We start from the raw sequence: 26391 nt of genomic DNA, 5'->3' as shown, positions 1-26391 counted from the left end.
AATCATTGCTTCTTTGAACCGTTGAGTCAAGTTATTTTACCTCTGTTAACGTCATGATAAAAGAAAGGAAAAAAAAAAATCTTTCTTTTCTTTAATTTAAATTTTAAAGATTGTTCATTTAATAATATTTTTTAGAAAACTGTTAGAATTCTGTTTTTAAATATATTTTTTGGGAATTATACTGATTTTTATACTTGCATTTACATACATTTGAATGCTATTTTATATTTTTAAAAGCTATTTCCTTAAATCCGAATCTTTGATAAAATTTTCTTACAAAAAAAATTCTCATAAATAAAAAAACTAATGCATAATTTTAATTCAAATTTGGAATAATAATTTCACAATATGTTCTGCAGCCCTGAAATAGAGAATAAGTAATCTATTTGTTTAGAAATATTTTATAGTTATTTTAGTTATTCATAATGTGAAAAAAGTTGAAAATGTCGTGTTATTAATCAGTTGAACCCCATTATTTAAAAAATAGATAAAAATATAGTTTCTTTTTCAGTTTAAAAACTAAATAATATATTTCTTAAAAGCTGTCTGAAAAATTTCGAGCAAATCATTTGATAAACTTCTGAATAGTAAAATTTTTGCTTTATACCTTTCTTCAAGGGGGAAAAAAAAAAAAAAAAAAATTGCAATTTAACTTGTATAATTTGATTTCTTTGGTGTTTTTTTTTTTTCACTCTTTTTTATGCATATATTCAAAATCTAACTATATGTGAACGTTTTTCAAAAAAAAAAAAAAAAAAAAAAAAAAAAGTCATCCCGAACATAATCATATATCTTAAACATATGAAACATTAAAATAATAATAATTTACTAAACTTTAGAAGTTAGAAGTAATAAGAAATTTTTTATAACCTGAACATTTCTGAACGCTGCTATCCTATCCTATTCTATTTAGAAAAATGATTTTAAAAACTTATTTAGAACATGGCATTGCTCTATCATCAATTTTTGTGGTAGTTTTGCCAGTCCTACAATGGTAACCATTCTTCTGTAAAATTTGTAAATGAAGCGAGTTAGTGCAGGAGGAAATTTACATTTCTATCCCAGCTATGTTGAATCTTATTTGTTGCTGCACGTATAAAAATCAAATACTAACTTTTGGTCACGGTACACTTCTACATCAATGACAACATTTTCAGAAGTAATATATCCATCTAAATAAGCTGGCGCTTTGTTTAAGAAATATTGAATGATATCAAAGAGCTTGATTGTTAATCTTATAAAAGTTGACAAAATTTTTGGTATTGATATTTTTTTCATTTTTATTATCCTTTTTTGTTTTTGTCAAAATCAAAAAGACAATTTATTTTACTATATAAGACATTGAGCAAATATTATGCAAATACAAAAATAAATATTAAAATTTAAAAAATGCATATTTAAAATTATTTTTTAAATTTTTTTTTTTAAATAAAAATTATGCATTATTATAAAACAGAAAATTACCTAGGATTAGAAAATACACAAGTTTTCATATGCGTACATATACAATGGTGCTTAACCTTTTTATCTAAGGTACTTAAAAGTACTTCATTTTTGTAGCACTTTCTCACTACGCATCCTGTTCCTCATGAGTGTACAAATGAGTATTTGTCCACTTGATTTGTTGACATGTCAAGTGAAGATATATTTTCAATATATCTTCAATGGACTGTCCAAGAATAATCTACAGAACTTGATTCAGTCATCAAAAGGTTTAGTACATCCTGAATATATAAATGTCTTAACATAATAGAAATTTCATCCTGCTAGGTTTCTTATTGATATACAGAAATGGTACTTACTGGTATCCACTGGCTGATATCCACTTTGGCAGATCATAGCCATCGATGAGATGGGGACATGAGCCTGTATTAAAGCTTCAGTTAAGTAAATGGCTTTACCCAAGTTCACCACCCTGACAAAAAAATTAGCAGGAACCCAGTCAGGTGAGGTTTATGCCTTTTGTGGCATAACACTCCAAGGGTGTCATTCTTACTAAAGCTATGCTTGATGGAGAAACTGTGATCACTAATGACTATTACCAATTTCTACTGCATGTCGGCATTCGATTGTGCATCTTGAACATTTTCACTTATTGTGAGACAATTCCCTTGCCTGGTTCTATGACAGTGCTCATTGTCATTTTGTGTGCAATGTAATTAATATATTGTCATTAGGGCACACTCCACTCATTGCATGAGTTCTTGTAAATTCAACTAGTTTCCCGAACACCTTCAAGCCATCCAATTTTCTGACATAGTATCTGTGATCTGAGAAGTTGGATGTTTTGTTGCTATCATCAACTATCAGTATATTTCCGCTGTTTTGTGAGCCCATCAACTTAAAAACACTTTGAAATGTATGGATAAAAATTAATATGTTGTCTTCCAAGTCTATCCAAGAGCATGATTATTACAAAATGTAAAAATCTAAATTGACAAAATTTGTTACACAATATAGATAGTATCGATTTTGGAATCAAATCTGTTGATAATCTGACCATCTATTGGTCTCTACTATCATATGCATATAAAAGTGATAACTCAAAAATGCAATAATTGAGGTAAATGAAATTTGAAATATAGTTTTTGCATCTAAGGTGTAGATGTTGATCAAGTTTTGAACCAAATATGTTGGAGGTTGCTCTGCTTGTCTTTGTGCAGTCATGAATGGTGGGTGGAACCTGACCAGATTTATTTTGCAATCACTCATCCTATGTGAAAATTAAACATGCCATTTCCATTTTAAAGGTAGTAATGAATATTAAAAAATGCTGAGCCTAAAGTTTTTTAGGGGCTTATCTACATATTTAAAATTGTACAAACTATGAAATTTCCTATAGCAACACCCATTTTTGAAATCATGAATAGATTCCCCATGGAAAAAAAATATCTGGATAACAACTTTTGGTTAATGAATACATATCAGGAGATATTTGAAATTTTCTTTTAAGGGATTGTTTGCACATTTAGATATGTAAAATTTTGATATCCTCTGTATGTTGGTAATGACATTTTTACTTATTTATTTATTTATTTGCTCTTTAAAAGCATCTGTAAAATTACAGTTTAGAAGTTAAAATCGACTGCTATTTCACTTGTGACAAAATATTCATAGTGAAAATTTTTGAAAGAATTATGATTTACTGCAAAGAAACCTTCAAGAACATTGAAAGTTTTGTTTAAATTGCAGCTGAATCTGATTCTCTATTATGCTGAAAGTACCAAAATGAAAAGTTTTGTTATATGAGCAAAAGATATAAAATTAAATACATTTTTTATTATTTAAAAGAAGTATCAGTTTTAGTGTTAATTTGGAATATTTTATGAATATTAATACTTGTTGCATCAATTTGTATTTTAATATATTCAATGATGCATCGGGAATATTTTCACATATGTTTGCTGATTATGGAATAGCTAAAAAATATACATTAAGTCATACAAAAATGTTGTAAATTATTTGCATTGGATTAGTTCCATTTTTGTAACAATTTCTTAAGAAATCCTTAAACAATAAAAGATTTGTAATATGCTTTAATAAAGCTTTGAATTGCATTTCACAAAAATGCCAAATAGATTTTATTGTAAGATATTGGTGTGAATCAATCGATAGATTCTCCACTAGATATCGGAATTCAGCATTTTTAAAGCATTCCACTATCCAACAACTGTTTAAGAATTTTAAAGAAGTTATATCAATATTGGACATACAGTTACTTTTACAAATTAGCATAAATGGATCAAATGTAAATTTAAAATTTTTAAACATGTTAGAAGAATTTTCTGCAAAAATAACTATAAAATTTTAGGCCTCTATACCTGTGGACTACTTATAATTAAGCATTTCAGTATGAACATAAAATCTACTGAATGGAATGTAGATGTTATTCTGAGAACATTGTATAGAATATGTCCAGCTAGACATGCTAATTTCCTGGAAATTATTGCTTCTTCTGAATTTCCATAGAAGCTTTTTCCTATCGATTAGGATAGAGTATGTCAGTATTTGTTAACATGTTTTAAAAGTTTTTGGCAACATAAAGAAATACATAGATTTCAGTTAAAAAAGTTTGTATAAAAGTATAAATATTGCTTATCACGATAAATTCATTCTGATTGAAATTAGTTCTTTTCTTATATTACTAATGTTCTTCAACCATTTGTTAAAAAATTTCAGATATTTCAATTGTTGCTTTTTTTTTAATGAAAATCAGTTCACTCTTGTTAAGCTGTTTATATAAAATTTTATCAGAAGAAGGAAAACCTTTAGACAGCTTATTTTTGAGAGAGTTTGATGATTCTAAAAATCTGAGTCTAAAGAAAATATACTGATATTGGAATAGTAACTATAAATTACTTGATTACTAGTGGAATTACTGAAACTGAAAAAACAAAGGGGGAATTTTAATAGATTACTTTGTATCATGAAGAATACTATAAAAATACTTTAACATATGTCCCAAGCTTTTGCTGTTTAAAAGTAAGTGAACTCATCTTGTTTAAATCCACATTTGTTGAAGGACAGTGCATTATTATGTGAAAAACAAATGGTTGATTTGTTTCAACTTCTTTACTTCAAAGTACAAATTCCCTAGAAAGTTTAGAACATGCAAAAATCCAATTTGAAATTTTCCTGAAAAACTCAAAAGTATATACAAAGAACAGTGTGATTCATTTAATGAAAGAATTTGTTTAGAAGATTCCTTTTCTAATATCTGAAGTTAAAAGAATTTCCTGATTTTTTGGAAAGCGTCTTAATGTAATTGTTATTAGATTTTAAATAGCTGTTTAACAGTAATTGCATTAAAGTTGCACATATTGCATCTTAGTATTAGTTTTTGAATGTGTGGCAAGTTTTATTTTTATCACTTAAAATGATATCTAAAACAAATTAGCTTTATTACTTATTGTTGTGAAAATAAGGATTTATGTGTAGTTTATGGAAATATTTATTTTCTGAATTTTAAATTTTACAGTTGAAACATACATATAAAGGCCCCATAAAGAATGTGCTATTGCTTCTTCCATTTGGACCTCATTTGATTGCTGTATATGAGGATAGCACTCTTATTGTCTGGGACATAAAAGCTGAAGGTAATTATAGTTTTGTATAAAATAATCTTATTTAATTATATTGGACATATGAATAATGTACGTATTTCCAAAATTTTATTATTTTTCTCTCTCCCAGAAATAACTTTAGAGATACCTTTCACTATCTCTATCTCAGCAATTGTTCATCCAAGTACATATCTGAATAAGATTCTTCTTGGTAGTCTTCAAGGATGCTTACAGTTGTGGAATTTGAGAACTAACAAGCTTATTTACACATTTGATGGCTGGGGATCTCCTGTAACAGTTCTAGAACAAGTAATCAGACATTTAGATATTAATATGGTTTTTAATGTATTCTTTATCTCAAACTCTTTTACTCTATTTTATGTTTCACATTTATTAAGGAAATTGAAAAATTGTGATTATTTTTATACACTTACATTGTGGAAATCATGCTATTCAAAATAACATGTTTTTAAATATTCTGGCATTTAATTTTAATCCTCAGATAATCTTATAAAAACTGATTTTCTATAAGGATGAATTATGACTCTTAATTAATTCTTTGGCTTAAAATTACTGTAACTTAATAGTTAATTTTTTATTTGAAGTTAGAAATTTTCCTGGAAACTCGTTTCAAAATAAAATTTGTGGTTAAAAGATTTGGAAAAAATAACAATAATAATTTAAATAAAAATTGCTTGGATATTAAAAGCAGTTGATGAGTTTGTTGAAAATGTATTTTAAATTTGATGAAAATCTTATTTTACTTTCTCTATAATTTTGCTTGCTATATTTAATCCAATCTGATTCCCATTTTTAAAGATTGGTGCATTGCTCTCAGAACATATTTACTCAATTAAAACAGTTATTGTGATGCTTCTTTTCATTAATTAATCTGTTATTTAAAACAATTATTTTATTTATTTCTAAAAACCATTGGTTGTGTTTTGAGCTGCTTTAATTGCATTTTTTTTTTTTAAATTCAGGCACCAGCAATAAATGTAGTAGCCATTGGTTTAGAATGTGGAGATATCTATATCCATAACCTAAAATTTGATGAAACCCTCATGAAATTTTCACAAGATTGGGGAGCAGTTACTGGATTAAGTTTTCGAACTGGTGAATATTCTATTTGATTGTTTTAAATTAAAAACGTTGTTTTTGAGTATTTAAGAATAAATTGTATGAAGATTTAAATAAATAAAATGTCTCTGTTTTATATATTGAAATATATTAGATTCTATAATTATATTGTCATTTTATACTGATCATCCAAAAAAAATGTCTTTATTGTTTTGCTAAGAAAGTTGAATTTCTGTTTGATAAAGAACTTAATTATGCTAATTTGCTTGAAACTAATTGTAACACTTTACAAAAAAAATCCCTCTTGCTAAAACAGGCATCTATTTATTTATTATTTAATGATAATTTATTTCATAGTTAATATATAGTAAAATGGTTTTGTATCAGAATTAATGATTTTATTTTAATTTAAATTTAATCCACTTATTCTTAATGTATTTTTCTTCTGAAAAATAATAAATTTTAGCATTTTTTTTATATAAACTATATAGTTTTAAAATCAAATTGTACTTCTTTTCCATTTTTTTAAATCCTACATAAGTATTCAGGAAATCAGCATTTGCTTGTACTGCTTTTTATTCAGTCTGTTTTTTGCAATCTTAAAAATTAGGATCAGATTTTAACAGAAGATTGTCTATGATATACTTAAAATTAATGTAGATCTCTTTTGGAGAATGTACAGGAATGTCTTTATATAGTACACTTTATTTTACATCTCTATATTGTTACAAATCTGTAATTTTGCTACCCGGCACGAATAGTGTCATCGTGGGAAAAAACCGTTGTAAGATCTGTCCTGTGTGTGCTGAGCGGGTACCGCGTCAATGACCTCAGAGCTTGGCGACTAAATGGATAATACTGGAAAGTTCGAGAACTTTCACGACCCATCCACTAAGAACCGAGATACACCCAGGTACGTCCTGATTGGTCTGAAGATTCTAGCCCCGCCTCCCGGAACTATAAAAGACGGGCACTCTGAAGATGCAGGAAAGTCGTGTGTATTGTCAGAAGTGGTGTGTAAGAGTAGTCGGAATCGCCGACAATTAAAAATTTTCTAGGATTAGACAGCAAGCAAGCTGCTGAACTAGCAATTAAATGTGCTGCGTTACTACAATTGATTAGCGGTATTTGTAAAAAAAAAAAGAAAAATTTTAACAATATATATGGCTCAAAACAGTTAAGAGATATCATGATTTTAGATATAAATTTTGGATAAGGAAATGATTTGAGACTGAGAAAAGAAAAAGAAGTAACAGACAAGAAATAATTAAAATTTATAGATATTTGTTTACTGACAAAAATGTACAATTTATGCATATTATACAAACAAATAAAAGCATATGATTTCTCTGATGTAGATGTATTTATGACTTTGCCTCAATCTTTGCCAAATGTTTCCAATTTTCAAACCCCATATCCATAACCTGGCAACGATATTTTGAGAAACTTGGTACTTTTACTGTAATGAATTGTCCTTGACCCACTTCTAAATGATCAATAGCCTTCCAGACTACGGATTTCAGCATATTGCTCGGATAGTGTATTTACTGTTACAAAACATTTAACATATGTCATGTTTTTAGTCTACTCCTACAGATGGAATGCTATTTGTTGCTTTTCACTATTTATCACAATTTATATTTTTTTATGTCACAAACAAATTTTTATATTCCCAACTTAGTAAATGTAATACTTTTTCTTTCTAGCCTCAATTCATTTTTGTTTAAAAAGTTGGTGATTATATATGGTTGTTTCATCTCAAACTCACAATATCTTATAATTGTTTTTAGGAGTAGATGTACACTCAATCATTTTTTTTAAAATTATTCATTGGTCTTTTCTACTTGGTAACTTTTGCAGCAAAAGGAACTTCATTAAATTAAATGTAAGCTATGTAAATCAAGTAATTATTGAATTTAGTCTGTGAAAAGTGTATTTAAAATTTTAATATGTTGTAAAATTCCTTGAGTTGTTATAAAATGCATATGCAGTAACCACTTAATGAAAGATTGTACAGTCATAAATTTTTATTAAACTTGCTGCCTTTGGTGACTAATAGATTTGTTGATATTATTTGTCGAAAAAAATTTCAAATAAAATTTTTATATGTAATTTAATGGCTTCTTCCAGAAATTATTTTTACATTTCTAATTTTGATTGGCTTATAACTTCTGTAACTTGGAAGTCTCACATGATTATGTATAATTTGATATGCTTCTTCTTAATTTATTATCATATCACTTAAATTTTGAACTTTAATTTTGATTTGGAAAATGATTAAACTGCAACTAATCCATTAACATTCTTTTTGAATGAAATATATAACTTATAAATATAAAAACAGAAATTAGAATTTTAAGCATTTATGTGAAATATATACAGAATATATTTCATGACCTATGTAATATCTTGAAAGATTATTCAATTAAAGTTTCTCTATTTCAAGCTGAAATAGTAATGCATTTTTCATACATTCAATTTTGTTACCGGAAAGATTTTTGAATGTGAATGAATATGAATTTTTTAATTAATATTTAGAAATAGAGAAACTTAACATTAAGTTTCTCTATTTTTAATTCCTTAATTAAAAATGGAGGTTTTTAATTTTTAAGACTTTTTTTCATCATTGCTGACTTTTAAAATTCAACTTATTATTACTAATAAAATTTCTAAAATGGAACTATAAACTTAAAAAAAAATGGAAAAAATTATTTAAAGCATTTTTTAATCTGTATCCAATAGAATATTTAGAAAAAAATCTGAAATTCCATACTTTGGTCATCAACAGTGGAAGAAATATTCTGGATAAAATTTTTGTAGCAACAATATTAATGACTTGAATTTCAATACTATCATGTGGATATTATTGTAAAATACACTTAAAAGTATCTTGAGACATTAGTTAAAATTCAATAAAACATTTTATATCAATTAAATTAGTACCATTGAAAATATAATTCTTTTGAATTTAAGATGGTATAAAAAATACTTTTGTACTATGATATTTTTGAAAGTTATTGAGGAAAAATATCAAAACTTTGTTTGGTTTTTAATTCATTAAAATTTCAACAAATGGTTCTGAGGTGTAGGTTTTTCACCTTTCAAAATACATCTGCACCAAATTTGGTAACTCTAAGTCTAATGTTCTGGCCTGTTGAATGCCAACACACACATTTATTATTAGATACTGATTTTCAAAGAATCAATTTCAAAATAACTTAAGTGTTATGTATATTTTATTACTTCAAAAGATGGTCCTCCAATCATGGCTTCTGCTAGTACCATGGGTCATATAGCTGTGTGGGATCTTGAAAAGAAGCGTCTTCACAGTGAGATCAGGGAAGCTCATAGAGGATGTGTCTCGGGCTTGAAATTTCTCCCAAATGAACCTTTGCTCATCACTTCATCTAGTGACAATTCAATAAAAGTTTGTTTATATCTTTAGTAAATATTGTTACTTTTTTATGTACTGTTTATAATTTTAAAAAATGTTTTATTTTCTGGTTTAGTTTATACTTATATTTATTGCTGGTATGTAAAAGATTAATGGGTTTATGTAGATTTAAAATAAGGCGATTTATTCTATTCTTTCAGTGCACATTCATTTATAATTTTGCTGCTAGATAGATCTTCATAGTGACACATTTAAGATAAATCATTCATATCATTCTGATAATTCAACTTTTTATTTTCTCTGATAACTTTTTTAATTGATTGCATTAAAAAAAGTTTTAAAATTTTTATTTTTTAATTAAAATATTATTTTAGCCCTCCACCATTGTAACATTCTTCAAAATCTTGGGGGGGGGACCAATTCTGTATCTGAGTTACTTGAAATTTGCTCTGTTGCATTTTGTTCTAAAAATAAGAAGCTTTCAAACAAATAGAAATTTCTCTACTTGGTTTGTAACAAAAGCTGGCATGTAGTTGTATTTTTAATTGTAACTTAGATTGAAGCAATTCTTGATGTTGTTTTCTTAAACATAAGTAGTTTCCAAAAAATAATTTTTTTTTTCATTTGCTTTCGGGTCTTTCTTTTGTTATATCAAAATTAAAGACGACCCTGATAGGAAGTATCGATGCCAAGAAGCAAGAATGCTGGAAGTAATTTAACCAATTTATGTTAAAAAATTAAAATTCTCGGTAATACATAGTTTTTATATGATTCAAAAGTATTTATGGAACAGTACTTGTTGTAGCAAAATTCCCCTCAAAATTCAATTTACAGTTATTAAAATTGCTATGTCAAAAGTAAAATGAGAAATGTGTGTACTATTTCATCTGCTTCTCTACAAATGTCTCCTATTGATTATTATCTGGGACCTCCCCCTTCCCCACAAGAATGATATCTGATATGTTACTTTACAGAAGAGTTATAATTTCTAAGAGATCTGTTTGCAGCTAATATATGCACCTACAATATTTTCCATAGGTGATATATTATTTATATCATACTTCATTCATACTTGATTACCTGTTTGACTGTTTATTTATTTATTTATTATTATTATATCTTTTATTTTCTGATTCTGTGAGGTACATCCAATTTTGTTAAGATTATCATCATTTTTTTTTTTTTTGCAGAGTTTTTTTAGGCATATGTGTTAAACTGATATGTAGTGTTATAGGCAATATGTATCAATGAATGGATATGTATCACCCAGAAAATATAACTAGGAAGCAAATGGCCAAACAAAAAAGAAATAAATTCTCTTTGACCTAACAAATCTATTAGAACTCCTGTATGCAATTACTTTGCTGTTCTAATATGATTATTTTAAGATTAAATGGTTCAGAATAAAATAATTTTTTTCATTTTGAAAGAATGCTATATAGCTATTATTGTTATTTTATGAATGTATTCAGTATTTTAAATCATTGCTTGATGAATCTAATTTTTTCACTTTTGATGCAAGAAGAAAGTATTTTTGTAATAACTGTTATTTAATATGTTGATTTTTTTAAATAAATACTTCAAGCTCAATATTGATTTATTTTAAAATCTGATTTGTATTCTGATTATGCCATATACATATAGATGTGGATATTTGACCTGCCTGATGATGGAGGTCGACTTCTACGGCTTCGAGAAGGGCATAGTAGTTCACCAACTAAAGTCCGGTTTTATGATGTGAATGGAAAGAACATTTTGAGTGCTGGTTTGTAAATGAATTTTTGAACTTTTATTTTCATTTTTTGAAGTTATTTTGAAGCAAATAATACTTTCAGCCTATTAATTTCAAATTTTAATGTTAATTTGAATTACATTATTAAGTATAAATCAACTATTCGCTGAAAATGACTAGTTTCAAATAAAGATTAAATTTTATTGTAGATTTGGTAGGATTTATTTTTAATATAGTAAGATTTCATTTATATATTTCTTTCTTTTGTTTTCTTAAAAATTGTAGGTTAAAAAATTTAATTTTATAAAATGATTTTAAACGTTTACGAGTTCTAATTTCTGTTTTCAACAATCTCTTTGAATTTTTATTCTTGGCATTCTCACTTATTCTAGATTTTCTTATAATTATTTAGATGTTATGACCCTTAATGGTGGTTTATGCTTTAATGTACATTCAGAAGGCATGATTTGATAAATGTTAAAGTTTTCAATCTTAACGTTCAATGCTGTGGTGCTTTAATTAAAAGATTTTTGGTATTCATTAAATATACTTTGCTAAATGGTTTTAGCTTTAAGGAGGAGACACTAATTTGTAAAACATTTTGGTTTCAGTAATATATATGTTGAATCATTGTATGTAGTCCTGTTTAAAAGAGTATAGTTTCGTGAATTTTATGTCAATTTTGACCTTTACAGAAAATTTATTTTAAAAAAAAAATCTTTTTGAATTATAGGACGAGATTCCACTCTTAGATCTTTTTCAACTGAAGCAGATAATCTTAATAAGAGTTTGGGTCAAGCATCTTTTAATCGGAAAGCAGCAAAGCGAAAAGGAATTAAGCATGACACAAAGAAAATGTTGCCTATAATCGACCTTTGTTCAGGTTTGATAACTTCTTACAATCAGTTTTACTTAAGATGCCATGAAGATACAAATACATTGTAGATAAGCTGTATGAAAGTAAGGCTTTTATTCTAATGAACCTATAATAATCATCATTTCATTGAAGAATATCAATAGTTTAACTTCAAGATGTGTTTTTATAGGCAGTTTAGTAGCCATTATTCTTTATTTATCACTAATAGATTGGGTGCATAATGCCCAGAAGTTTTCCTTTTCTTTCTTTCTTTTTTTTTTTTTTTTTTTTTTTGATGGATTTTTTAGCAAACATATACTTAAAAAAAACATACATATACATAAGAAGGCCTGCTAAATCAAATTATTTAAAAAATCTTGTTTAATGAAAAAAATTTGTGATAGTAGTTAATTAACTGCAGTTAAAATTTTATGTGAAATTAGTTTATCATTTACTTCATATGTTTTGCCTTTTACATATCTTTAATTTATTAATTCATGTATTTTTGTGAGCTACTTCATAATGTTTTGAAACTTATGACATTCCTATTTTTAAGTTGGTTTGTGAAATGTGTGGAAAACCATGGGTATTGTTTTTTATCAGTTGTTTGAATTATTTTGCATAATAATTTACATATGTCTATTTGTTATAGTGAATTAAAATTTTATTCTTTGATTTGTTCTTATGTTCATTTATTCACTTAAATTTTGCATGGTCTAGTTCATTAATAATGAATATTTTAATTATTATATTGCTGTAAATAAGCAAAGTTTGTATACATGTTTATTTGAATTTGCATATAGAAGCTACACGAGAAAAGGACTGGGATAATATTGCTGCAATTCATCGCAATTCAAAAATTGTCACTACTTGGTCATATAATCGTAGCTGCATGGGAGAACATAAAATAATGCATGAACGTTTTAAAGGATTAAAAAATGTTGAAGCACTGGTAATTATTCATTTATACAGTTCATTTTATTTACTAAGAAAACTATTATTATTTCTTTAGATGGTAATTTTAAAACATTCAAATTTATATATATATATATATATAAATACACACACTGAGATGAAAAAAGTCATGGGGTAGTATTATGTGAGTATATAGATAGAAGTATTTTATTTACAAAATCATATAAATGTGCAGTGCATTAGCAGGGCTTTCATTTGTGTTCAAATGATTAATGTGAAAAGTTTTCTGATGTGATTATTGCCACATGATTGGAATTAATAGACTTTGAACACAGAATAGTAGTTGGAGCTGGATGCATAAGGTATTCTGTTTTGGAAATCGTTAGAGAGTTCAGCATTCTGAAATCCACAGTATCAAGAATGTACTAAAAATACCTAACTTTCCACCATGGACTACATAATGGCTGACAGCCTGCACTTAATGACCAAGATCAGTGACGTGTTGTAGAACTGTCAGTGTTAATAGAAGGCAACACTGCATAAAATAACCACAGGAATCAATGTGGGATTATGACAGATGTGTCTGTTAGGGCAGTGTGATGAAACTTGGCTTTAAGAGGTTATTTTGGAAGCAAAAAACCATCTTGAATACCTTTACTAATAACACAAGGTTGCTTGCAGTTCCTCTCTTCTACTCGTTATCATATTGGTTGGATCCTAGATGCCTGAAAAACCGTGGCTTTTCAGGTCAGTCACAATTTCAGTGGTCAGAGCTGATGGGAGGATTCAAGTGTGGCACAGACCCCCACAAAGCTGTGGACCCAAGTTACCATTAAGACTTTGTGCAAGCTAGTGGTGGCTCTATAATGATATGGACTGTTATCGCATGGAATGGATTGTGTCCTCTGGTTCAACTGAACTGATCATTGACTAGAAATGGTTGTGTCCAGCTATTTGGAGACCATTTGCAACTATTGATGTATCAAAGCACTGATAGAATTTTTATGGATAACAATGTGCCGTGTCACTAGGCCACAACTATTCAAAATTGGTTTGAAAAACATTCTTTACAATTTTTATGAATGATTTGTCCACCTAGATTGCTGGACATGAATCCTATCAAATATTTATGGTTCATAATTGAGAGGTCAATTTGTGCACAAATGCATTCGAAATTATGGACAATGGCTCAATATTTCTGCAGGATGTTTCTAATGACTTAAAGTGCCCATGCCTCTATAACAGTTGCTGCTCTTTGCCGTGCAAAAGGATGTCCAACCTGCTATTAGGAGGTATCTCATGACTTTTGTCACTTTAGTGTATGTTGAATAATTTTAACATTTATAAGAATTTAGCATACTTTTTAGACTTTTTGAAATTAATGAATGTTATTCGAAAAATAAATTAAACATATGAAGACTGTGTTATTTATTTGTGTTTATCTTATGTTAATTTTTTTAAATCCCTTCCTTGAAAAACAATATATCTTGAAATATTGAGTGTGTGTGTGCGCGCGCGCACGCGCTGATTTTTAAAAAAAAACCTCTTCTATTTGTTTTATAATTACCCTGCTGCAATTCGAATATTCATTTCTAATTTGCTACTGTTACTAAATTTACTTTTCTCTGTGTTTAGTGTTTGAGTATTAGTACTTGTGGAAATTTTGTTGTGATTGGTTACAACACTGGCCACTTAGATAAGTTTAATATCCAATCTGGGATGCATAGAGGGTCTTTTGGAAAAGAAACAGGTATACATAATATAGTTTTATTTTCTCATTTTTAAAAGAATACGTCTCAAAGTGTCAACTGAATATTTTTTTTAGTATTAATAAATATACTGTTTGCTAATTTTTAAAATTGTTTTAGCCCATGAAGGAAATGTGCGGGGAGTTGCCATTGACGGCTTTAATCAAATGGTAATATCAGGTGGCACTGACAAACTTTTAAAATTTTGGAAATTTAAAGATCACAGTGAAATTGCTATTATGGAAGTAGAACAGGGTGTATCAAAAGTTGTTCTTCATCGTGAAAAGTAAGCTTCCATTTACTATGGTATTGAATATCTTTATTTTGATATATATTTAAATACATCTATCTATTACTTTTAAATTAAATCTATCTCTATATATATGAAATTGAATGTTTGTCTGTCTGTTTGCATGTTCCTTATACAATTCTATGCTCTTGTATTGTTTGTCAATAGATTCTAAAACCCTCTGCTCTTTTGTGCATGTATTAGGATAGATTTAATTCAACAAAATAGGAGTGAGAGGAAATATGAAAGGGAGATATATTTACATTTTGTGATTCGAAGTGAGCAGTGGACTATACTTGAACTTAACTTTTTTATTTACAAATATTTATAATCCTTTTGCAATGAACAGTTCATATATAAAGGTAGGAATTAGAGTTCACTTGGAATCCTTTATACATGGCTGCTGCGGTGTAACATTGCAGTGACTTTGTTAAGCCTGACAGATTGAAGCCTTTTGCAGCTTTTGCGGTGGCTGTTGAGCCGATGTGGGTTAATATTCTAATGAATATCTGACAGACACATTGCTGTAAGGCACTTAAAAGGGTTGCTGTAATTTTAAGATAGCCCAGTTTGGTGTTATGCTGTGTTCACGTGAACAGTATTTAACAGTAAAGTACATTCCAGAAATACACGCATCCTTTTGCACCTCACATCTAGTGAGATAAAATAATCGAAATGCATCTCAGGATACTGTAATCAACACTATGCCTTTTAGCATTTAGATGACTTGACTGTGTTATTAAAAGGTTTCTATATCCCTCTAAAGAGAGATTAGATGAAGATATAAAATTTTATTTTTTTAGCCATAACTTCAGAATGAAACATCACAAAATAAAATTTTATATCATGTATTCAAATTAAGAAAATTAATTTTTCTGTGACATCAATTTCATTTGTATATTTTTATGCTACCTTAGTATATGATTTATTATATAGTACCAGGTTACCACTGCAGCGGGAAAACCAAGGAAATACAGGAAAGTTGATATATATATATATATATATATATATATATAACAGAAATTTGAAATCCCTCCCTTTCCCCCCCCCCCAAAAAAAGGGAATTTTAAAGTCTTTAATTTTTTTTTCATCTAAAAAAACGACGATCTTTGAACATTGCAAAAATAAAAGATTGTGACCATAGTACCAAAAATGGAACAACTGTGTAATCATGGAAACTCATTCGTCTTTTTACTCGTTCCCTTTTTTTTTTCTGTATAGATCAGTCTAATTTCGATTTCTGAAGTAGCATTCTCTTTCCGTGATATTCCCGGATTGCTGCTAATGAGAATGTGTTAGGCCGCTGTAACTGTGTAAGAGCACAGAATAAATTTCTCCGGCGGGAATAGCAATATTCAATCTGTGGAAGCATCACTGTGGTGTTTAGTTACTCACATGCGAGTTTATTGAATGATTTGTTTATTATTTGAGAAATTGTGAGCTTATTCAGAGTAGATTAATTAGTGTTTTTAAACAATAAGCTGCTTAAAATCTGCAGATAATACTTACTAGTCAGATAAAAATATGAACTAACTTTGTTAGAATGGGTTAAATAATTTCTGCTAAATCTGTTTGCTGCATACTGCTTGCTTTTTAAGAACATAATAAGCTTAAGTGAAATGGGAAAACATACTCAAACTAGTCATGCCAAAAGAGGAAAACATAAAATTGAGTGCTTGTTCAAAAAAAATCATCATTGATATTGAATTTTGTATCTGAAATGAATATAGGAAAAGATGGCATGCTAAGTCCAAAAACATCAAGTTTGATGTCTGAAAATAAGCCTATTGTTAACTAGTTCAAGAACAATAATTTAAAGCTGAACTTTTATGGATGTTAAAACATGTTGCATCACATTTGACTTTTAATATATTCAATGATACATTGGAAATATTTTCGCTTATTTCCGCTGTTAATGGAATATCCGAGAAATATGCATTCGGTCTTACAAAAATATTGTAAATTATTTGTATTAAATTAGCTCCATTTTTGCAAAAATCTCTTAAGAAATCTTTAAATAATAAAAAAAATTTAATATGCATTAATGAAGCTTTGTACCACATTTCATAAAAATGCCAAATGGGTCTTATTGTAAGATATTTGTGTAAATCAACCAGTAGATTCTTCATTGGAGATTAGAAATCAGTATTTTTGAAGCATAAATTTGCTCAAGAACTATTTAAGAATTTTACAGAAGTTATATCAAGTTTGAATTTAATTTCTTTTACAAATTAGTATCGATGGACAAAATGTAGATGTCATATTTTAAAAACATGTCAAAGAACTTTTGCGCCAAAATCACTGTAAAATTTTAGATCATGCTTGTGGACTGCACATAATCCATTGCACATTTCAGTATGATCATAAACTACTAAATGGAAAGTAGATGTTATTTATTCTAAGAGCAATGTATAGAAAATTTGAAGATAGTCCAGCTGGATGTGCCAATTTTCTGGAAATTATTCGTTCTTCTGAATTTTTATTGAAGTTTTGTTATTTTCACTGAGTAGAAAATATCGGTGTTTGTGAAAATACTATAAAAGTTTTTGACAACATAGAGAAATATATAGATTTCAATTTTAAAAAAATGCCTGGATCTGCCAGAAGTGAATAACATTATAAATTCTTGTCAGAATAAATTTATTCTGAGTAAAATTAGCTTCTCTTATATCACTAATATTCTCTAACTATTTTTAAAAAAAATTTAGACTTCTGAATGAACTGTGCCTTTCTTATATAAAAATTTTTTTGTTTTTGTTAAACAATTAATTAAAAGCTGTATCAAAAGTAACACTATTAGAAAAGCAAAAGCATGCAGCTCTTATTTTTGATAGAGCTTGATGATCCTAAAAATTTATGAAAAAAAATGTATATATATATGAAAATACCATATGATTGTGGGAAAAAAAAAAATACTGATATTGGAATAGACTACAATTTACTTGATTACTAATGGAGCTACTGAAACTGAAAATAATAATAATAAAAGAGACTTTTTAGTAGAGTAGTTTATATTTGTGATGAATACTATAAAAAATATTTAAACACGTCCAAAAAATTTTTGTTATTCACTTATAACTAATACATGAGTGCTGTGCACGCATTTCCCTTTATATTACAGATACGTACAGGGAAAATGCAGGATTCTTTTATAATATTTTGAGTCGCAACCGTATGTATATAATTATTTTAATAAAGTTAATTAAATTTTTTGTTGATATGTTAGTACTCTTTTATTGTTTAGTTACATTTATCATTCACATACTTTTGCCATTGTGTTATGTTGTCTTCGTTGGTCTTTTTCATTTTTGCTTTTATTGTATAGATTAAAGACAAATTTTGATATGAGTACACCATGTTGTTTATAATTGAGCTCTGTTTTTTAAAATTTTATTGCCTAGAATTTATTGAGTTAAACTTTGTTTCACTTCACTTTGTTTCAAGTGATTTTAAATTATGAAATGTTGGTCTATTTTAGTTTCCTTATAATAAAAATTAGGGCATTTTTTTTTTCTCTCTTAACCATTAGTACCATATCCTCAGAACCCGAAATGCAAATTTTGGATTGTATATATTTTATTAAGTATTAAAGAAACTTGAGATATCAAACTTCCTAAAATTTTATGGACATGATAACAATTCAGTCAGAATCAGGAAGATTTTCAAACAGATCAAAAAATTTGAACCAAACCGAAAATATTTGTACAATATAATCACATTTCAAAAATAAAATACTTATATATCCTTTGGCATTCTGATGAGTACATATTGTTTGGTGATTGTTATACTCTTGTGCAAAATCTTATTTTCCTCATTCAGCATGCTTATGCCTCTGATTTTCAGCTGAAACTGCGAATTCTGTCTATAATAGCATCTCTCGGTAAATATTTTGTCTCTACACAAATTTGTTGACGCATTTGTTTGACCTAAAGCTATCAGATTTTGTTCTGATGTAAAGGTTCAGAACATGAACTCGGAGAGATATTTTGATATTGTGCTTAAGTGAAAAGAAAGCAAAATTCCCCCCCCCCCATGATAATATTTGAGAATATTATTTTACATTTGTTATTTTTTACCCCTATAAAATTTAAAAAATATTATTGATCCTGATTTAATTGCTATATAATATTGACATTTATTGGAGCATAATATAATAATAGATTTTATTATTGCCCTAAATTTCAGCCTTTTATCATTGTTTCATCAAATAATTGATGGTATGATCCCCCACTTCTGGCGCTTCTGAAAACTAGGGGGGGGGATTCTGTTAACTGTATAAGTAATTTGCATGGCAAAAAAAAAAAAAAAAAAAGTATAGTACCTTTAAAGTTAGAAGACAGATTATCTAGGCAGTTATATTTTTAACAGCATGATGTCATGGAACTTGACTCTATTAAGATGGTTCCTGTATGCAATGAGCAAAACAAGTGTAAGGCTATTGAAACAACACAATAATAACACAATAATTTTTAATATTTATCTGAAAAGTTTTGCAATTATATGCATTGCAATATCCACAAAATCGTTCAACTCCATTGCTGTGTGTAAAAATTATGTGAATGTAATTTGTTTTCTTAAAATTTTTATATTTTTTTAGCTATGTTTTCTGATTTTTAATAGTTTCTAATAAGTGTTATTTGAAAGAATATCCATATAAATATGTATAGTAGTGCTTATTTTTTTAAACTATAAATATTTTAGTGCTATGCTTGCTGTCGCGATGGATAATTTTACAATTTTGCTTGTGGATATTGAATCAAAGCGAATTATAAGAAACTTTGCTGATAATTCTGGAAACATCTGTGATATGGTAAGATATGATTTTATTAATTTGTTTGAATTATTATAAAGGATGAAGTAGAGATTTCCTGTTTGTGGTAATGTAAAAGATGTAACTTTCATTAAAAGAAATTGGGGGTAAAAATCTTTTACAGAAAAAATACATAAAAAAATACAAAGTTTCTTTTAAACTAATATATATAAACACTTCATTTTATAAATAATTGCTATGTTATGAGAGTGTTTAATTTTATGAGTAGTCTATTGATTCAGCATTATTCGATTTTAAGACATTACTTATATATTTAAATAATAAGGGAAATCAATGAACCATTTGTTCAACCCCAACCATTAATTTGACTTCAACGCATTTTGTTTCATATGAACACTTGTAACCTGTAGATACTCTTGCAATGATTGTCTTCCTTCACTCTCCATATTTGTGAGAGATCTAAGAGAGATCTTCATGGTTTCACAGCCATTGCCATAATATCTATTTTGAAATTTTTTTATTCTGTATGAGTGACACTAGATATGTAATCAATGGTTGTCTACTGTATTTCGAGAGATATTTTTGAATTAAAGCATTAACTAAACAGTAATCTGAACCGATTTCGCAAATCTTTATTGTGTGCTAACATTTTTGCGATTTTAAAATATAGCTTACCAATTAGAATTCTCTATCATTATTATATAATTTAAAATTACGCTTTTATTTATTTTTACTGTTATTTTTGTAATTAGACTTTTATTTCAATAGAATCGTCAGGATTAATTGACCTGTCAATAAACAAATGTTACTTCTGTAAAAATGTAAGACACTTCAAAGACCATTTTAAAGGTAGTGAAAGCACCAGTTAATATTGTCCTGATGATAAATTTTAATGATATAATCTTTTTGGAAAAAGGGAAGTGCTGTTTTAAATTAGGATTATATAATAATTGTAGGGCAATCAAATTAGTTAGCTACACCTAATCCCATAATATTATAATTTCTTGATTCATTCTTTCTTGATCGAATTGCAATGAGGCTCAGATTTACATTGATACTCTTAGTTAGAATAATTTAGAAACAATAAAGGTGGCTATATAATATTCAGATATGCCATGAAGAAGAAAGGATTGGAAAATTAATCGCCATAATTATTTTATTGTTTAGATAATAATTTTCTTGGAACTTTTTTTTCAGAATGTCAAGTTGCGAAACATATAATAAAAAATATAATTAATGAAAATAATTTTGTTTATGTGTTCTATGAAAAATGAAGCAAAACTATGGCCTGACTCACAGTAATGCTTTGATTTTCAGCTTTTTGGGGCCTATTATAGTTTTAAAAGTTTTTTTAACTTTTTCATGTTTGAAGTATATGAAAAAAAAGTATTGTAATTGTCAAATTTTATGTCGAGATTCTGATGCATCATCATTCCTTAGATTGAAAATTATCTTCGTGACCGTCCCGAGTCTGTAAAACATATTTAAAAAATTATTTCAGTCTGGACTGTCACCTCAAACATGCTTTAATCTAGATTGGTGAAATCTTGCATTTGGTCTCTCCACTAAATTTGTACATATCGATTAAATTTGGAATATGGGAGTAAGCTAAGGGAGGCTGATCTAGGTAGTTTCTTCTTCATACATCATCCTACTATGAGTTGTGAAAGTATGCATCTTTTGTTGATAAAGTTATTTTCAACTTGATGTATTTTGCTCAGCATTATAATCTAGGACTAATTTATTTTAAATACAAGAATTAATTTGTTTTTCCATTTCTTGGCAAATTTTTTTATTGACATATTGCATATATTTTCTTTTAAACATTATATATATATATATATATATATATATATATATATATATATATATATATATATATATATATATATATATATATATATATAATATATTTGTTAAAATGTTTTTCTGAGTATTTGGAAATAATACAAATCATTTGTTAAATTATGAGATCTTCAAAGTATTGTATAAATGCCATTGCTAATGTTTCCTTCCTTTTTCTTTATATATTCTGCATATCTTTAAAAAGCTCCATACATGAAGTAGTCTTCTGAATAAAATAATACTAAGCACATTAAAATTAAATTTTTTGTTTGATATATTATACAAATATATATATCTTCAATATTTTCCCATTTTTTCAAAATAATATAGATATATAAAAGAAATATTAACATTTTATTTATACAATTGATATATTGTTCATTTCAGAAATATGAGATTATCACTGTTTGATTAGTGAATAATATTAGTATGTTTTCATATTTTTTGTTGGGTCTTTTGCTTCATTAGATGGTTTTCTGCATTTTTTTTTTTTCCTTTCTTTTCTTCCTTCCCTTGTCATTTTGATCCTCATTGTTTTAGTGTGAACTGTGTATTTATTCTTAGCTTGGCTAGTTCATTATTTTTTTGGTCTATCAGCGGTTGCTACTCTTCGTAATTCCATTAATAATCAAAATTACTATACTGTTTAATAGAATGTAAGCATCTTCTTACCCATCTTTCATCTTATTCTATTTAGGTAAAATCAATGCCTTCAGGTGAATGAGAATTAGTGTGGTGGTTTTCTATTTCTGAAAATAGAGAGTATATGAAACTAATAAAAAATTTACAGAATTCATTCATTCTTTCTTTTTTGACATTTTAATAGAAATAAATATTTATAGATGAAAGAAAAATTTAGTGATTAGAGCCAAGTTTTCACTTTTTTTTTTTTTTTTTTTTTTTATAATATAAATTGGTTAATCATTCTGTCCATGTGCAAGTGATTTTTTACTATGTTTGGCAAGCTAAGAGTTTTATTATCACTGAATAATTTCATTTATTTTGGTGCAATACCATCTCCTAGCTTAAAAAGTCATACTATTATGACATACTATTTGTTGTAGCTATTTTCTTAGTAAATTATAATTTTTCTGTTACCATTATATGTATTATTCAGTTTTGATTTGGATTTTAGTAAAGACTATAAATAGTGAAGATCACATTAAAAGGAAATAGATTATTTCATTCTTAAATACTCTGTCAATATGTATGTGATTTTGTATTATATCTTTCTCAAATAAATTTGGATAATCAGTTCTGAAAGAATTCCTTCTAGACAATCACACATTTCTAGTATTCTGTAGATGTTGATTAGTATGATAACAGAAATTGGTAAATGTTTACAAAAATTATGTTATGATTGCAAATTATTTTTTGATCTGTTTTCCAAACACTAAATATTTATTCATCATTGATTGTTCTAAGAAAGAACACTATTTTTTGTACATTTTAAAGAATTACTGTGCAATACATTAAAAAAAACCATTCTGAAGATTTCAGATACTTTTGAAAAAATCCAGGGTATTTTTATAAAACTTGAAAATAACAGGGAAAAGTCAGGCAAAATCAAACTGCAGAAATGCTGGCCACCCTCTAATGCACAGGAGGACCATTAATGAAAGATCAATGTGTCATCAGTTTTCATAAAAATTAAAATCGGAAAGTCAGTGCAGTGGTTGTGGCTTGAACTCTAGTTCTTTAATTTTAAACTAGACACCTTTAGTAACCAAATAATTAACTGGGATGGGATTTATTTAAAATGATGCACCTCATAATATAATTGTGGTTCAATATTTGTTAAAGCAAACCTTCGTAGAGGATCAGCTGCTCATCTCAATCTATATATCAATTCATTTTATGTATGAATTTTCATTTCATTTTTTTTTGTATGTATTTATTTGATCTCATTCTGGTTGTGAGGCTTCTTTAAGGTTCATGTTTATTGTAAAGTCCTATCCATTTTTACTTTTTTTAATTTCTTAAGTTTTGGTATACAGTACACTCCTGTTAGATATTAAGAAATAAAAATGAAAGTGCAAACAAAAACCTACCTCTAATTTTTAATTAAAACATTGTTTTTATCCTAATGTAAATGCAGTATAACCCTGAGTATCCAGCCTAATGTGACAGTATGACTAGCCTGAAGACAAAAACTCGGATAAGCTAGAGTTCTATGAATTCATTTCTTTGCCCACCAATACCAAAAGACAAAGTTACTATACCAAAATTCACTTTTTATAATATGTAATTTCTCACTTATTGAATACTATAAGAATTTATGAGAGAAAAAAGTAAGTTAAGGGATATAAATATTGTATTATTGTTAAAGGATATAAAAATTGTTCATATTTTAGCATATAATTCTGTAATGCACTAAACATAAATGTGGAGACATGTTCATTCTGGCTCGATAAACAGGCCTCTATTAATCGGATTATATATCAAATCAAATATCTCTCATGGGCCCTAGGGAAAAGCCCAGTTGAAATTGATGCTTAGAGTTGGCTCATATTACAAGAATCACACACTAATTTAACATAAACAAATTTAATGAACTAGACGTTCGTCCAGTTCATTAAATTTGTTTATGCTGGTAACGTGTAGCCGCTTTACTTCGGCTGGGCCACTTTACTTCGATGAACGCTATTACAGTACTAAATACAGTTTTAATGGCGGGAATTGGATAGCTTCTTATTGGCTTTTGAGTGATGACGCACACACCACCAGGATGAGACTCTGCACACTACATAAATATGTTATTTAAACATGAATATGACATAATTCTTAAGAAAATTGGCTCAAACTGATTTTAGTTTTCTCTGATAAATGATTACACAGATATGAAATGGTAACCCTAAAATAAGAGACAAAGCTTACAGTTTTTGGGTTTTGAGAAAGTCCTTAATAGATGATTTATAGAAGCCTTGCCTTCCTCCTTTAATTAGATAAAAGAAAACTAGTATGGATAGTACAGAAGATGGATAGTCAGGATTGTAATGTATTCAATAAATGGCAAGCACATCATTTAAAATACTTTTTTAAATAGTATATCATTTGGATAATTGCATGATTTCTATGATCTTCTGAGTTTGATTAATGGTTAATTTGACTATCTTGTACTTATTTCTTTTATTGTATTTGTTCTTGTGGTTATTGTGTTAATATAAGATAACTGAAGAAAATTCTTTAATTTAATCTGCCATGGTGCTTCTGTGACAAAAATACCTGTTTTTATGTGAATTAATATATTTTTCTCCCTGATAAAGCATGTAAAGCAATTATTTAATATTTACATCCAAGAAATAAACAAAACAAAACAGTTCTTTAATTTTACCATTAAAGCACATAATTTTTTTTTAAGTCGTAATGGGTTCAAAATGTAATCTGGAGCTTTATAATGGAATCACAAAAGTTATATCACTTGTTCATTAAAGATTAACATTTCTTCTTATCTTCAAGTAAATTATTAGTAACCAGCAAATTGTATAAAAAATTTTGAGGGTATTTCTGTATCTCCATATGCAGTGATTTACACTCAATATGAAGATACAGAAATACCCTCAATAGTTTTTACAATGCACCGATTTACATTGCATTGCAAAATGTTCTATGATATTGGTATTTGTACAATACATTTATAAGTTACATAATTTATTAAGTAATTAATTTATACTTTTTGAAAACAATTTTTTAATATTATGTATTAATATTTCTGTAGTATGTTAGAATAAGTCTTCAAAGTATGTATATGCCCATATATGATTTTTTTTTTCTTTTTAAATACTATACAACTTTTTTCCATTTAAAACTATAAATGGTTATTATGTATTTTCAGGCATTTAGTACAGATTTTAAATGGTTAATAGCTGCAACAAGTGATTCCTCAATTAAAACTTGGGATATATCTTCAGGAAAGTTAGTATTTTTATAGTTGTTGTACTTTACTAAAAAAAAATAATTTAATGTTATCATTAAATAATTTGTGTTTTTTTGTTGGGTGAAAAAATTTTTTATATGTCTGTCCATTTCAAATTTTAAATTATCTGAAAGAATTTTTTAGATGTAAAAAAATAATTAATTAGGATAAATTTTTATTTTATGAGGAAATTTTTTAATTGTGTTATTAACATATGTGAATAATTTATTTATTGAGAATTTAGAAACAATATACTAATAATTGTATTTGAATGAGTATACTAAGCTTCTTTTAATAATAAATATGGGCTTATAATTATTATTCTGGGTTTTCAGTCTTATTCTTGATTTTTTTTAAGAATGTGAATCATATTATCTGTTGATTGGTATATATTTAAATATATATTTTTATTAATAATCGAACAATACAAATAATTCTGGGAATTAAAAAAAAATTACTGATGAGTAAGATAATTGCATGCACCTTCTTCTAATTTCTGTGTCAGTGAATCTACTTTTACTTCTTTGCATATTCTAGTACAACAATATGACTGGAATGTCTTTTAAAGTAAGTCTCCTAGGTTTTTACTTATAGTGGCACAAGCAATTGAGAGTACACCTTACTTTTACTTGATAAATCTGACTTTCAATATGAATAACACATTACCGAGCAGTGCAAACATGTTTTTATTTTTACACATAACAAATGGTTCAATTTAAAATAAAAAAAGGAACAATCAGTAAAAAATTTCTAAATTGAAAAATTTCAGAAGCATTTTAAAG

The 26391-nt window shown here is 27.4% G+C and overlaps 1 protein-coding gene across 1 annotated transcript in view; it reads left to right on the top strand.

The window, feature by feature from the left end:
* The window catches only part of LOC129988655 (WD repeat-containing protein 36-like), a 57375-nt gene that overhangs the window by 19219 nt on the left and 11765 nt on the right, over positions 1 to 26391 (top strand). The window contains exons 4-14 of the mRNA XM_056096926.1: positions 4979 to 5096; positions 5194 to 5372; positions 6047 to 6179; positions 9395 to 9570; positions 11182 to 11302; positions 12003 to 12152; positions 12929 to 13077; positions 14676 to 14790; positions 14909 to 15074; positions 19779 to 19887; positions 25529 to 25608. Of these exons, the coding sequence (XP_055952901.1) occupies positions 4979 to 5096; positions 5194 to 5372; positions 6047 to 6179; positions 9395 to 9570; positions 11182 to 11302; positions 12003 to 12152; positions 12929 to 13077; positions 14676 to 14790; positions 14909 to 15074; positions 19779 to 19887; positions 25529 to 25608 (1496 nt within the window). The remainder of the gene's footprint in view (positions 1 to 4978; positions 5097 to 5193; positions 5373 to 6046; positions 6180 to 9394; positions 9571 to 11181; positions 11303 to 12002; positions 12153 to 12928; positions 13078 to 14675; positions 14791 to 14908; positions 15075 to 19778; positions 19888 to 25528; positions 25609 to 26391) is intronic.

Source organism: Argiope bruennichi, chromosome 10, assembly GCF_947563725.1.
Source record: "Argiope bruennichi chromosome 10, qqArgBrue1.1, whole genome shotgun sequence".
NCBI lineage: Eukaryota > Metazoa > Arthropoda > Arachnida > Araneae > Araneidae > Argiope > Argiope bruennichi.
This window is presented reverse-complemented; position numbering and strand designations above follow the sequence as displayed.